Here is a 14,904-nt window from a genome sequence, read left to right on the forward strand (position 1 = left end):
CCCACACAAAGTAGTCCAAATCAATGAGGGAATAGTCCTACATTTCAGCGTTGGGTTTAAAGTTTAAAGCTGGGTAGGTTATATATGCTACAGTATAGATACAGTATCTGTCACCGTGCAGCAGTAGGAGCAGAATCGGCCTACCCTAACCTATCATAACCCTATCAGAGTCTCCTGACTCTGGCTGATTCTCTCTGGTCATGGGTCAGGCTGCTGGCTGGTAGGGAGCGGCCCCCACCCTGCCACCGTCTGCGGGGGACACAATTAGACCCTTGTCTCTGGTTGTAACAGATAAAGCAGATTACACCAGGAAGTTAAATGTAATTAGGATAACACTTCTCTCTTGTTTCGTCTCCGGTCCCAGCAAGGCCAGCTAGCAGCACACTCCAGTCCACACAGATGCAGTCAGAGGCTCCCACACTGAGAGAGTGAGGATTCAACTCTGAGAAAGACCACGGTTTGTTAATCAAACTATTCACAGTGTTGGGATTGTGTAGGGACCTGTGTGTGTGTGTGTGTGTGTGTGTGTGTGTGTGTGTGTGTGTGTGTGTGTGTGTGTGTGTTTAAGCAATAAGGCCCGAGAAGGTGTGGTATATGGCCAATATACCATGGCTAAGGGCTGCTCTTAAGCACAACGCAACGCGGAGGTCCTGGACACAGCCCTTAGTTAGCCGTGGTATATTGGCCATATATCACAAACCCCAGAGGTGCCTTATTGCTATTATAAACTGGTTACCAACGTAACTAGAGCTGTAAAAATACATGTTTTTTTATACCCGTGGTATAGGTCTGATATATCATGGCTGTCAGTCAATCAGCATTCAGGGCTCAAACCACCCAGTTTATAATATAGTACATAGGAGATGGGACACACACATGAACCATCTATAGATACCTAACCTAAATACAGGCTAACATTGACCTGTCATGCTTGCAAGCCATAAAGTATGCTAACAAAAAATTCAATGCATGTAAAATGATTATTAGGCTACAGTAAGTGAACTGCCTGCAGTCATATCTTACTGAGTGAGTGTGTGGGGAGCTGTCATATTGCCAAGACCAAGTGTGTCAATTTGCAATCAGCAGCAGACACGTTTACCTGACTCCAATTGCACAGATTTGTAATTATGTGTAGACTAATAACTTGGCCGCAGGTCACTCGTAAAAATAAAGGGAGAAAGCCATAACAATGTGACAAGGTATTGGAAAACACGAGGGGGGCGGGCAATAATCTGTGAGGCGCGCGCCAACCAACCGCCAACCCGTGCGCTGGCTGCAGAGAGATAACGTGCAGATGAAGCAAGGCAAGAAACGAACATAGCGAACAACCGTTGACAGCGTACAGACACCGATGGTTTGAGGAGTTTGGCGTATGCGTTACATATTTTGGCATGTCACTGTGACTTGTTATTATTTGAAGAATACGTATCTTTAGGACCACCTTCAAGGCACAATTACATGAGCGTGTGAAGCGGGTGACTGGCCATGGTCTTCTGTCTAACTACCCAAAGATTTCCTCGAAGGTCTCTGATAATTCCGTTCGCCATCACTGAGCAAAATCTGCGTGAGAAGCAGACAGTTGCTCAGAGTTTTGGACCAGGGAGATTCCGAAGGAGAGAGGGAACATTCATGTTATTTCTAAGGTAAATTCCCACCCGGAGTGTCACTTTTAAATCCATTGTTTTTGTTTTCATTACTGTAGTCTAGCCTATTCTTATTTTCTGTTTTGTTTTATCTGTGTGAAGTTACTATTACTGACTGTGCATTGTATTGGCTACATTGGGGCAATGGATTAATTAGTTCTCTGCATTTGTCTAACGCATGCAATAGCCTAACACCAATAGTAGCCTAGCCTACTACATTTCATTGCAGGCAGCTTCCAAATTAACAAGGTTGTATGGTAGGCTAGCCTATATTTGATGCAGAATGTTGTTTAAAAATTTGAAATATTTTAAATATGTGAATTTGCATGTGAAAACATTTGGAAAGGCATCACGAGCTGGAGCATATATATTTAAATGAAATTAGTATAAAATCTGAAAGCTGCCTAACCAAATTCCATCAATATTCATTATGCGATGCAATGGTATGAAGCCCTGATGTTTATTGGTAGGCTACAATATGTGATTTATTAAGGCAGAGTTAATTTTGTATGGAAATCAAAAGGTCTCTTCTCTTCAAGAAACAACATTTGGGTCCATCCAAATTGATAAGCAGCAACTCCGCCGACCAGGGATGGAAATGAAGCTAGCCCACAGCTAGTGCTTTTCAGACTGGGCTTTTGGACCCTTGGCTACAGAGACTGTCACCTGGGCTAGTTGTCAAGCCTGTGGGTAACTGGTGAAAGGAGTCAGGCGCAGGAGAGCTGAGATGCGTGGACAAGGTATTTTAATTCAAGAAAACACCAGTATAAACACAATACTATGGTACTGGAAAAATACAGGTACCACGAAATAAAAGGGCGTAAATACAAAACCCGGTAACAATATTACCAGCCGTCAGAATACAGCCTTACAATAAAACAAACACGCACACAAACTGTCATGTTCTTCAAAATGTATAGTTCCACATATTTATTTAAGTGAAACTAACAAAACTTACAAAGACCGTGAGGACGTAGTACCCAAACACACTAACAATCAATCAATATCCCACAAAACACAGGTGGGGAAATAACTACCTAAATATGATCCCCAATCAGAGGCAACGATAAACAGCTGCCTCTAATTGGGAACCATATTAGCACCAACATAGAAATAAACATACTAGATCACCCCCTAGTCACGCCCTGACCTACTACACCATAGAGAACCAAGGGCTCACTATGGTCAGGGCGTGACACAAACATGGGGGAAACAGAGGGTTAAATGATGAACATGTAATTGGGGAATAGAAACCATGTGTGTAGAAAACAAAGACAAAACAAATGGAAAATGAAAAGTGTATCGGCGATGGCTAGAACGCCGGTGATGTCGACCACCGAACGCCGCCCGAACAAGGAGAGGGACCGACTTCGGCGGAAGTCGTGACACTAGTAGAAATGTAATTGTACTAACCTGGCTGGCCAGTGCCCAAAATCCTTAAATTCCCTTCCTGGCGCCAGTATGTGACAATAAAAACATAAAATAATAAACTCAAACTACAGCCTACCCAGCTATATATACCCGGCTCCTCAGCTCAGCCAGACTTTAGCACCACACCATTATGTCAAGGAGTTGTACTTGGGTCATGCTAAAATGCAACAACACTTCCTTATTAACATGGCAGCAAAGTTGCTTTTTCTAATATTTAAATAGCGTTTCATAAAGAAAGGAATCACCTGAACACAATTTAGAGGTGCAATCTGCAACTTCTCTGTCTCATTTGGCAATAACATGAATAAAAAACACAGCCTGAAATAAATAACATAAAAATATTAAAAAACAAACAAGCAAAAATTCATAATATGCAATTAAGTATCTCTTCTCCCATTTTGGAGGACAGAGAGCGTCTTTGCCGGAGAACCACTTTTCAAATCAACGGATTACACCTTTAAAACATACCTATTGCTGCAACTTGATATCAAAGAAGGTTACAACAAAAATGTACAATTTCTCAATAATTAAGAGGGAAATAAATGCGCTTGCTTCTTATTTGTCATTTTTTTCAGGGATGACTTCCATTTCTTTGTCAAGCATGTATTCAGTCCCTTGAAGCGTATCAGTAACCAGTTCCCAATGGGCCAGGTTGACTGGAGTGATCATGCATACAATCATCAACATATGTCTTATACAAGCTGGAACAATGGAACTCTGGGTCAAACATTCATCTTCTTGATACATTAGCTATTGAAACAAACAACAATGTTATATAAATACTTATCTCCATATCATATTCTGGTAATAAAACATTTAGCATATGATAAGGGTGTTTATCTGTTTAATCACAAAGGGTGATTGTGATTAAGAAGCCTTACAGCTGTTAAAACATAACTGATTCAGTAAAATAATGAGCAAAATAAGTTATTCCAAGGTTGATGTATTGAGTGAGTGTAGATCATGTTTGTGTGTGCGTGTATGCATGTGTGTGTGTATGCGTGTGTGCATCCGTCCGTCCGTGTGTGTGAATATACATATTCAATTGGACAAAAAGTATGTGCATCGGAATGCTTGTGTATGTGTGTCGATCGATCTACCCACTTGATAAGGAGGCCTACTCTGTCAGCATCAGTGACCCCAAGTGCCTCTGTTATGCCGATCGAATGCCTCCGTGCCTCTGTCTGCCTGCCTGCGTTAGTACGCTGCCCGGGGGGGCTGTCACCATGCTATGGGCTGTGGTTTCTCAGAAACCAGGCGGATAGAGAATGGGTCAGTACGTAGACACACACTTGTGTGCTAAACCTCATCAGCTGTGGATCAGCCACGGCAGTCAGGAGAAGGCCAAAGGTAGCTGCGTGTACCGTACCTCTCCAGACCTTCTGGTCTGAGCTAACGGCAGCTCAAGCGAAAGAGTCGGCCATGACAGAGTCATTTTGCCGGATCCAAACTGACCTGAAGTGTGTGAAGAATACCTACTGGTCTACTGTAGGACTGATGAGGGTGATGTCCTGACTCTTTCTCTGTCAGTGAGGACCGAGGAGGAAATGATAATTCAATCAATGTGTGTAAGTAAACAGTGGGAAAATGTGTTGCACATCATGCAATCGTCAATTGTAGCATTTGGAACTGGCTTCTGATGGTGTGCTGCTGTCTCCTCTAGTTACAATGATATGGGGGTTTTGATCACTGATTGTTTTTGCATGAACAAAATGGGAAAGTAAAAGTGTGAATATGCATATTTAAACATACTGTACATATATACACGTACACAGTAGACACATATATATACACAGTATACACGTACACACATATATATATATATATATATATATATATATATATATATATATATATATATATATATATACAGAGGATACACAGTATACTCGTACACACACACATGTACACACACACATACACACACACATATACACACACACACACACACACACACTTTTTCTAGTCAGGTCACATGGCCAAAAAAAAGGAGTCTATATATGAATACTAAAACAAATGCAGAGACACTAACATTACATTGTAGTTACAAGGCCACTAACATACTCCTTGTCCTGCATGTGTGTGAGCGTGTAAAGGCTTTGAGGGTGTCTTGGGATTACCGTTGGACCATATGTTTAGGTCAGAGACTTATATGTACTGTAAAACACTTGTTGACCTTCAATCAATCAATCAATCAATCAATCAATCAATCAATCAATCAATCAATCAATCAATCAATCAGTCAATAAATCAATAGTTTGATTGATTGATTGAAATTCTATTTGCAAATCTCTTCAGAGCCACTGTAAATTGAACTGTCCATTTTCCCTTCAAACATTGTTTGTCAGTACAACACCTCATAGGTTTGATGGCTGAAAGAAAATCTGTGTGGCTGAAACGAATTCATTGCTACCCAGGTATTCACATGAAAGTGAATGCCTGAAGGCAATTGGTTCTTAATTGGACTAATGCATTGGCTGGACTTATCAGGTGTAATGCAGGAGTGATAACAGGCATCGGGTCTGTATGTGGTCGGCCTACTCCCTTCTGTACCATCTGAAGCATTGAAATAGCCAATTGCTGTCCAGATAGGAGCTTATTGATTGGATTGATTGGGTGCTGACTGATTGGATGTATGTGCATTCTCCAGCCAACCTGTGACATTGGTTGATCAATTAAGTGCCAAGGAGGAAACAATGAGACAGAGGAACTGATCTTATAAATACTGTACCTGTGTACACAGTATAACAACATTGTAATGACGTTTGTATTTATTCTGCTTAGTATTTACATGGTAATGGAGTCAAGCGTTTATAGCAGTATAGCAGGGATCATCATCTAGATTGAGCCGCGGGACGATTTTTTTCTTGAGCGGATAGTCGGGGGGCCAGAACATAATTATAGATCAATTGTAGACTGGAAATTGACTGCAAGAATCCCAAACAGATATAATATTTGACTGAAACATAATCATTTCAAACCTTGCTTACATTTGTATACAGTCATGTCTCTTTATTATGCGTGGGAATACTTGGGAACAGATTTCCAAAATTAAAATCAATTGGAGCTGATTTCCTGGTGTTTTTAAAGTCTTTTATGTCCAACAATGACAATGTAAAAAAAAAAATATATAATAATAATAATCTTATTTTTTCTCAGAAAACTTGGGGGGCCAAATAAAACCGTGCCAGTTGGGGAAACCTGCAGTATAGTAACAAACATTGTAATGCCATTTATATTTGTAATTATTCTGCTTAGTATTTACATGGTAATGGAGTCAAACCTTTTACTCTTTTAGCCTTGTGTTTTTCAGTATGAATTTCTTGAATAAGATTTAACAAGGAACTTAACATGTGGAAGAATGGTTGTTGCTTCCCGAATTTCTGACATTTACAAATAACATTTAAATAACCAGAGGAGGGATAACAATCTTGTATTTATTTATTTATTGTTGTTTACAAATGAGTTATGCGAGGCTGCTGGTGGCCATGGAGGTGTGTGTTTATCTCAGTAGTTCCTTTGTTAAGCAGTGTGTGGCTCTGAATGAATTAGTAGGTGTCTAATTAATGGGAGAAGACTGCAGTGCTTCTCTGGTTAATCACGGGTCAGCACTGTGTTACTCTTTATCTGCTCTGCAGGGAGTTTGTGCTTTGGTGTGTGTATGCCCATGTGTCTTTTTTTGTTGGGCTTTAGCATTAGTTTGAGTGTGTGCCTAGCTATCAGTGTGTATATGCAACCTGTGGTGCGTACGTGCGTACGTGTGTGTGTGTGTGTGTTTAATGGTTCAGCGCAGCTCTCTGACCCAGACGGGTCTTCTGGGCACTGGCTGCTGGCTGCTTGCTGGCTGATCCACACGCCTCAGTGAGCTGTGAAATCCCTTCGTACCATATCGATTTGGCTTCCATCTATATTGACAGAGCCACTGTAGAACCCCCCCCGCTCTTCTGAATCCAGCTATGGAGGGTGTTGCTATGGTAACGGCAGAAAGCAAGGCACCCAGATCTTTGATTGGTCAGCCCTGATACCAGCTGGGTACCAGGGGATTTAAGGTCAAGGGTTAAATTGGGCCAGGGCACGCAGGGAAAACACATTTGAAAGCAGTTTTAATGGCCATTGTTAAAAGTGGAGTATCACACCTACGAGCGAACTGAGCAAGCTGCAACAGAGTTTTTAGAGGCAGCATGATTTAAGCTCCACGATTCACCATGAGCACATACTGTAGGGAAGACGGTGGGGAAATGCTACACTACATTATAGTGTTTAAACCAGAGTTTTTTTGTGACATTGAAGTCATCAATATATTGCTAACTTTTAGCAAGATAATGTTTAGAGTTTGTGATCTAGGTCATGATTTGCCTAATAGTATAAATGCAGATAGGCAACCCTATGCTTCAGCCTATTTCTATATCAACCCTATGCTTCAGCCTATTTCTATATCAACCCTATGCTTCAGCTTATTTCTATATCAACCCTATGCCTCAGCCTATTTCTATATCAACCCTATGCTTCAGCCTATTTCTATATCAACCCTATGCTTCAGCCTATTTCTATATCAACCCTATGCTTCAGCTTATTTCTATATCAACCCTATGCCTCAGCCTATTTCTATATCAACCCTATGCCTCAGCCTATTTCTATATCAACCCTATGCCTCAGCCTATTTCTATATCAACCCTATGCTTCAGCTTATTTCTATATCAACCCTATGCCTCAGCCTATTTCTATATCAACCCTATGCCTCAGCCTATTTCTATATCAACCCTATGCCTCAGCCTATTTCTATATCAACCCTATGCCTCAGCCTATTTCTATATCAACCCTATGCCTCAGCCTATTTCTATATCAACCCTATGCTTCAGCCTATTTCTTTCTTGATACTATGCTTCAGCCTATTTCTTTGTCAACCCTATGCTTCAGCCTATTTCTATATCAATCCTATGCTTCAGCCTATTTCTTTCTTGACACTATGCTTCAGCCTATTTCTTTATCAACCCTATGCTTCAGCCTATTTCTTTTTCAACCCTATGCTTCAGCCTATTTCTTTATTGACAGTATGCTGCATCAGTTGGGCTACAGGTGATAATGCTTATTGCTAAATAGCACACCTTTCTGATCAAATGGACCAATATGTGTGTCACGTCCAGACCCTAGTAAGATGTAATTTTCTATAGTAGAGTAGGGCAGGGCGTGACAGGGGGTGTTTTGGGTTGTTCTATGTTTTCTATTTCTATGTTTAAGTTCTAGTTTGTCTATTTCTATGTTGGGATTGTTTGGGGTTGATCTCTAATTGGAGGCAGCTGATCCTCATTGCCTCTGATTAGAGATCATATTTAAGTAGGGTTTTTTCTCTTCCTGTTTGTGGGTTATTATCTTTTGAGTAGTGTGTTTTCCTCTCTGCGTCACGGTTTGTTGTTTTTGTATATTCAAGTATTTAAGTGTATTGCATTCAGTTTCACGTTTAATAAATATGTAGAACTACGAACACGCTGCATTTCGGTCCGCTCCTTCAGATCTCTAATTGGAGACAGCTGATTCTCATTGCCTTTGATTAGAGGTCATATTTAAGTATGGGGTTTTTCTCTTCCTGTTTGTGGGTTATTATCTTTTGAGTAGTGTGTTTTCCTCTCTGCGTCACGGTTTGTTGTTTTTGTATATTTAAGTGTATTGCATTTAGTTTCACGTTTAATAAATATGTGGAACTACGAACACGCTGCATTTTGGTCCGCTCCTTCGAACAGCCGTGACAATGTGACTTGGATTATTTCTGAATGGAGAAATTATATTTTAGATTGGTGTCAGCATAATTTAATAGTCATTCATTTACCTTTTAAAAAGTCAGCAGAACCGACCATCTCACAGTTGTTCAGTATGACTTGGTACACTGCAGCTATAGGAAAGTCTCCATGTTTTCCTGTCGACACTGATTCAGCTGGTATGGCTGATGCATCTTCAGCCCCACACTGTTTTTAATAATCCGATTTTTAATTGGTTTGAATTCAGTATGGCTGATAAATGTTAAAGGGGATCTGGGGTAAACGTAAGGGAGTGTGTGTGTCTTAATGCTAGGCTCTGGCATTGTCATATGTTCTGATCCCCTCTCCTACGCCTTCTCAGTGTCTCTGATACATACTGCATGTGTGAACTGAATACAATATGGATGGTTTATCTGTCAGCCAGGTATTATCATAATGACTACCTATAGAACTCCCTCGTACCCATAGGGCACATTTACTGAGCCAGTAGTTTGAAAATAGATCCACAAACTACATTTGAGATTGTACATAGAAGTAGCAATGTACTAGTATCACTTACCTAGAGGCCAGAGAGACAGAATTACAGTGTGGTGCATCAGTATACATAGAGAACCTCACTTCAACCCATATGCACATATAAGACTGGCCTAGTCATCATAACAGGTTAGGATGACTAAAGAGTCCAGAGGGTAAAAAGTGTCTTGAACTTGATGCTCATTTACAATAACAAAAGAACAGCGCGAGATGATAATAATATGACAGAGATAATGATATGATGATACTGTCTGTATCTGAGGTGATTGGCAGGTGGCCACTGGCCATGCTAGTATTTATAACCATTATTGGCTTTTTATTTATTTATCTATGAAGTCCCATTGAAGTCAGGCTAGTCTTTTACGAGGGAGACCTGAAATGATTGTATCAAAAGCCCAATAGAACATCTACTCCTTCACTCATTTGCCAATGATCAGATTACTAGATATTCTGTTGCTCTTGCCTCACCCAACCCCTAATACAACGGGTCCCACTCTTCTTTCCCAGTATTTGGCCGATGGCCCTGTTCCACTAGGTGGTATGTCTGTTTTCACACTTATCTTAGATGGTCGTGTTCCTCCTCTCCAGGCATCTGAACACATTACATCATCACTTATAAAACACCAAGTACGCTGCAGTTCAGAGGTCACCGAGTTCAGAGTTCACCGAGTTCTGTGCAGGGGGACTTTGAGCTGGGGCCTTTTCATGGACAGAGTGTGAGATAAACGTGTGAAAAAAGAGAGGGAGAAAGGAGAGAAAGGGAGAGGGACTTAACGAGAGCTTTAGTGTCACGTGCAGCCAGGCTCCAAGGACATTCCCTCATCTGTCAGCACGTTGTGTAAATCCCTGGCCTTCCAGAAACAGAAACACAGACAGAGACAGACAGCAGGGTTGTTATAAATAAAATAGAACCACATGTACAGTGCTTTGCAAAAGTACGTTTTTTTTTACAGATTTAAGTCAAAACTGTAACTTGGCCACACAGTAACATTTACAGTCTTCTTAATAAGCAACTACAGTGTAGATTTGGCTTTGTGTTGTAGGTTATTGTCTTGCTGAAAGGGGAATTCCTCTCCCACTGTCTGGTGTAAATCAGACTGAACCAGGTTTTCCTTTAGGATTTTGCCTGTACTTAGCTACATCCTGTTTATTTTTATCCTGAAATGTTTTGATGTTTTGTGTTGGATTTGCCCCAAACATAAGGATTTGCATTCAGGCCAAAAAGTGTATTCCTTTACTGTGTTTTTTTGCAGTATTACTTTAGTGCCTTGTTGCATACAAGTTGTCTTACTTGGAATCTTTTTTTCTGTATATTTGTATTATTTTCACTGTCATTGAAGTAATTATCGTGGAGTCACTACAATGTTGTTAATCCATCCTCAGTTCTCCCATCACATCCATTGAATTCTGTAACTGTTTTAAAATCACCAATGGCCTCATGGTAACATCCCTAATCAGTTTCATTCCTGCCCTGCAGCTCGGTGGATAAATACATCATCCACAGCATAATTATTAACTTGACCATGATTAAAGAGATATTCAAAGTCTGATTTGTTACCCATCTACCAATCACTGCCCTTCTTTATGAGGCTTTCGAAAAGCTCCCTGGTCTTTGTAGTTGAATCTGTGCTTGAAATTCAATACTTGACTGAGGGACCTTACAGATGTATGTATGGGGGAACAAGATGTATGTATGGGGGACAGAGGAAGGGTTAGCCATAAATCATGTCAACCCTTATTATTTCACACAGACTCCATGTCATTTATTATGTGATATTTAAGCCAAATTTGACTGTAACGCGTGTCGTGTGTGGAGGACCAAGACGCAACAGGGAAGTGTATACTCATCTTCTCTTTTTAATATATAAGAAGGAGAAACAAAATAAGCACGTATACAATTAACAGAAACGACAATAACAGTTCTGTCAGGTGACAAACACAAAACAGAATACAACTACCCAAAATACAAACACACCCCTAATTATAGGACCTTCAATCAGAGGCAACGATAGACAGCTGCCTCCAACTGAAGGCCCCAACACCAATTAACTAAACATAGAAATACAAATGACTAGACAGAAAATAGAAATAAACTAACATAGAACAATAACCAAAACCCTGGACTAATAAATCAAATACCCCTCTCTACATGGACACATACACACAACCACCATGAACCACATAAAACAAATACCCCCTGCCTAAACAAACGGGCTGAATAATTATGCAACAATGATATTTTAGTTGTAATTTTTTATTTATCTAAAAAATGAAAAAAAAATACATTCTACTTTGACATTAGAGTATTATTTTGTAGATTGTTGACAAAAAAATGACAACTAAATCCATTTTAATCCCACTTTGTAACACAATAAAATGTGAAGAAATCCAAGGGGTCTGTCACGACTTCCTCCGAAGTCGGTCCCTCTCCTTGTTCGGGTGACGTTCGGTGGTCGACGTCACCGGTCTTCTAGCCATCGCCGATCCACCTTTCATTTTCCATTTGTTTTGTCTTGTCTTCCCACACACCTGGTTTCAATCCCATCAATTACATGTTGTGTATTTAACCCTCTGTTCCCCACATGTCCTTGTCCGGTATTGTTTGTAAGTGCTTGTGCACGTTATGTTCTGGTTTGCGTCGGGTTATGTACCCATTTCTTATTGTTCTGTAATCCGGTGGGTTTTTATTATTAAACTGAGCCGTTGGAACCACAGTTTTTGCTCTCCTGCGTCTGATTTCTCTGCCGCCAGTACGCACCCCTTACAGGGTCAGAATGCTTTTGCAAGGCAACTGTATCTGTTGTTAAGGAAACTTTCATACACACATTTTTGTGGCATGTATTTATTGTTTTTGTCTCTGAGAGAGACAGGGAGATCATCAATGTTTATTTTGAGATGTACAGTGCATTCGGAAAGTATTCAGACCCCTTGACCTTTTCCACATTTCGTTACGTTACAGCCTTATTCTAAAATGGATTCAATAGTCCCCCCCCCATCAGTCCCCATAATGACAAAGCAAAACTGGTTATTAGAAATTTTAGCAAATTTATAAAAAATAAAAAACTGAAATATCACATTTACATAAGTATTCTTACCCTTTACTCAGTACTAGTGATGCACCGATATGACATTTTTGGCTGATACCAATATCCAATATTTTCCTTGCCAAAAAAATAAAAAATACCGATAATCGATATTTAACATTTTAGGGGCCTTTTAAGCATTCTAGTACAGTTAAATAGTTAACACACACACATGGACGCAGCGGTTTTAAGGTACTGCATCTCAGTGCAAGAGGCGTCACTACAGTCTCTGGTTCGAATCCAAGCTGTATCACATCCGGCCGTGATTGGGAGTCCCATAGGGCGGCGCACAATTGGCCCAGCGTTGTCCAGGTTTGGCCGGGGTAGGCCGTAATAAGAATTTGTTCTTAACTGACTTGCCTAGTTAAATAAAGGTTACACACACACCACACTGGCCAAAAAAGTTATTTTTCTTTCACTTACTTGCTGTGCTGTTTCGTTCTTCATTTGTTCAGTAATTTCATTCTCAACCAGGATTTCTATGGAACACCGTTTGGGTCTTTGCGTGTCAATAACACTATTTGATGTGTCAAATAACACTATTGGACGTGTCAAATAAGCTGACTGGGGAGGTGATTTCACACAGTCACAGTCCTGCGATAAGAGCTACAACGCTAATATTTGCGTAAACTCTTCACAGTTGTGTTCTGTGGGTGTCACCGAATAGACTGATACCCCATTTCATTTTCACATTCCAACCTTGTTTAACATTATCTAGCCTAAATATGGCATGATTCCACCAATTGTAACCTTCTACATCACTTTCAAAGAGGTACTTTTATTTTGCAGGCAAGCCGCAAATTCCACTATTGTTTCAATCCTTATTGTGGCTAGCTTTACAACACATAATCCGGTCTGGTCGAGCATCACTAGCCAGATGAAGCTAACTGGCTGCTTATAACGTTAGCTTTGAGCAACAGGGTTAAGTAGCTGGCTAGCTATTTATTTTATGAACTGAAGTTCAATTCCAATAGGCGAACAACAAGTGGCTACCTAGCTAATACTTACTCACAAGGATTCCTAAATCATTGCTAAGAATAATGAAAATGACTGCAGTTTCTACTGGTCATTGGTTTCAGGCTGGTTTTATTGGTGCTTGCTAGGTACCAAGCTAATGCTAGCTAGCTACCCCAGAATTTGCGGTCGAACAAATAATGCTTTATTACCAACGCAGTATTGTAAACACATCGTTCGTGGCCGGTGTTTGCTTGTTTACAGACTTTTTTGTACAGTTTTGACAGTACTACTGATAGTAGTGGTGGCGCTTGGCTTGCACGTGCAAATTCACACAACATTCTATAATAGAACTGTTGTCACAGAAAATGTCGTACTCTTCGGCGAATATGTCGCATGGGAGAGAGAAGGACCAAGGCGCAGCGGGATTGTGGACACTCATGTTTATTACTGACAAAACATGTAAGGCATCCACTTGAAAAACAACACTAGACAGTACTCACGACATGGACAGTCTTGCAGGCTATACAAAACGCAGTGCAAAATCAATTCCCCACAACCCCAAAGAAAAACACACACACCTATATAGGACTTCCAATCAAAGGCAACTATACACACCTGCCTTCAATTGGAAGTCCCAATCACCAACACAACATTTAACAAACACAAACCACCTGCCACATCCTGACCAAGACTAAGCAATACGCCCTCTGCTGGTCAGGACGTGACAACTGTGTTATTTGACGTGTTTAATTTAAAGATTATTTAATGTGTCAAATAGTGTTATTTGACTTGTATCTTTTTTGACACGCAAAGACCCAAACGGCATTCCATAGTATGTGGTGAAGCTAATAGCAGTGATGCTATTACTGTGTAACTCCGGTATGGCAGCATCTGAAAAATAGCGCACTTGGTAGTGTGTACCGGCGATTGACCATTCGGCGAAAGCCAACATCACCCACGACAGAGAACGGTTGATTGTCAAGGGTAATGAATTCCATAATCTTGGCGTTAATGGATTTGGCCTTTGAGTTGTCTCGCTGAAATTTTCTTACTCTTTCAAATGACTGCTCGACTTGTTGACTGCTTGATCCACACAGCAGACATTGTGGGCTAGGTTAGGAATGCTGTGTTGCGTGTGTAGTCCAAAATGTTACTTTGTTACGTCATGTACCTACGTTATATAGGTATGCACGTCAGCTTTGACATCGGTTTTTCACATTGGCGTTAAACTACACATCAGGCCGATACCGATGTTGGCATTTTTAGCTAATATTGGTTGATTCCAATATGTTCACCGATGTGTTCACTGATGTATCGTGCATCCCTACTCAGTACTTTGTTGAAGCACTTTTGGCAGCGATTACAGCCTCGAGTCTTCTTGGGTATGATGCTACAAGCTTGACACACCTGTATTTGGGGAGTTTCTCCCATTCTTCTCTGCAGATCCTCTCAAGCTCTGTCAGGTTGGATGGGGAGCGCCGCTGCACAGCTATTTTCAGGTCT

The 14,904-nt window shown here is 40.5% G+C and overlaps 1 protein-coding gene across 5 annotated transcripts in view; it reads left to right on the forward strand.

Moving 5' to 3' along the window:
• The first annotated feature begins 1,274 nt into the window (after nucleotides 1-1,274).
• LOC106574656 (prolactin receptor) overlaps nucleotides 1,275-14,904 on the forward strand; it is a 46,189-nt gene continuing 32,559 nt past the window's right edge. Inside the window, exons 1-2 of one of the 5 annotated variants that reach the window (XM_045698000.1) lie at nucleotides 1,276-1,643; nucleotides 2,167-2,383. Coding sequence is in view for 2 of the 5 variants with exons in the window: in XM_045697996.1 (XP_045553952.1) it covers nucleotides 1,486-1,643 (158 nt within the window). In the remaining 3 variants the exon portion in view is untranslated. Of the gene's footprint in view, nucleotides 1,644-2,166; nucleotides 2,384-4,425; nucleotides 4,643-14,904 lie in introns of those variants that run through there. The other 4 variants (XM_045697997.1, XM_045697996.1, XM_045697995.1 and 1 more) reach the window with 4 other exon arrangements.

Source organism: Salmo salar, chromosome ssa16 (assembly GCF_905237065.1).
Source record: "Salmo salar chromosome ssa16, Ssal_v3.1, whole genome shotgun sequence".
Taxonomy (NCBI): domain Eukaryota; kingdom Metazoa; phylum Chordata; class Actinopteri; order Salmoniformes; family Salmonidae; genus Salmo; species Salmo salar.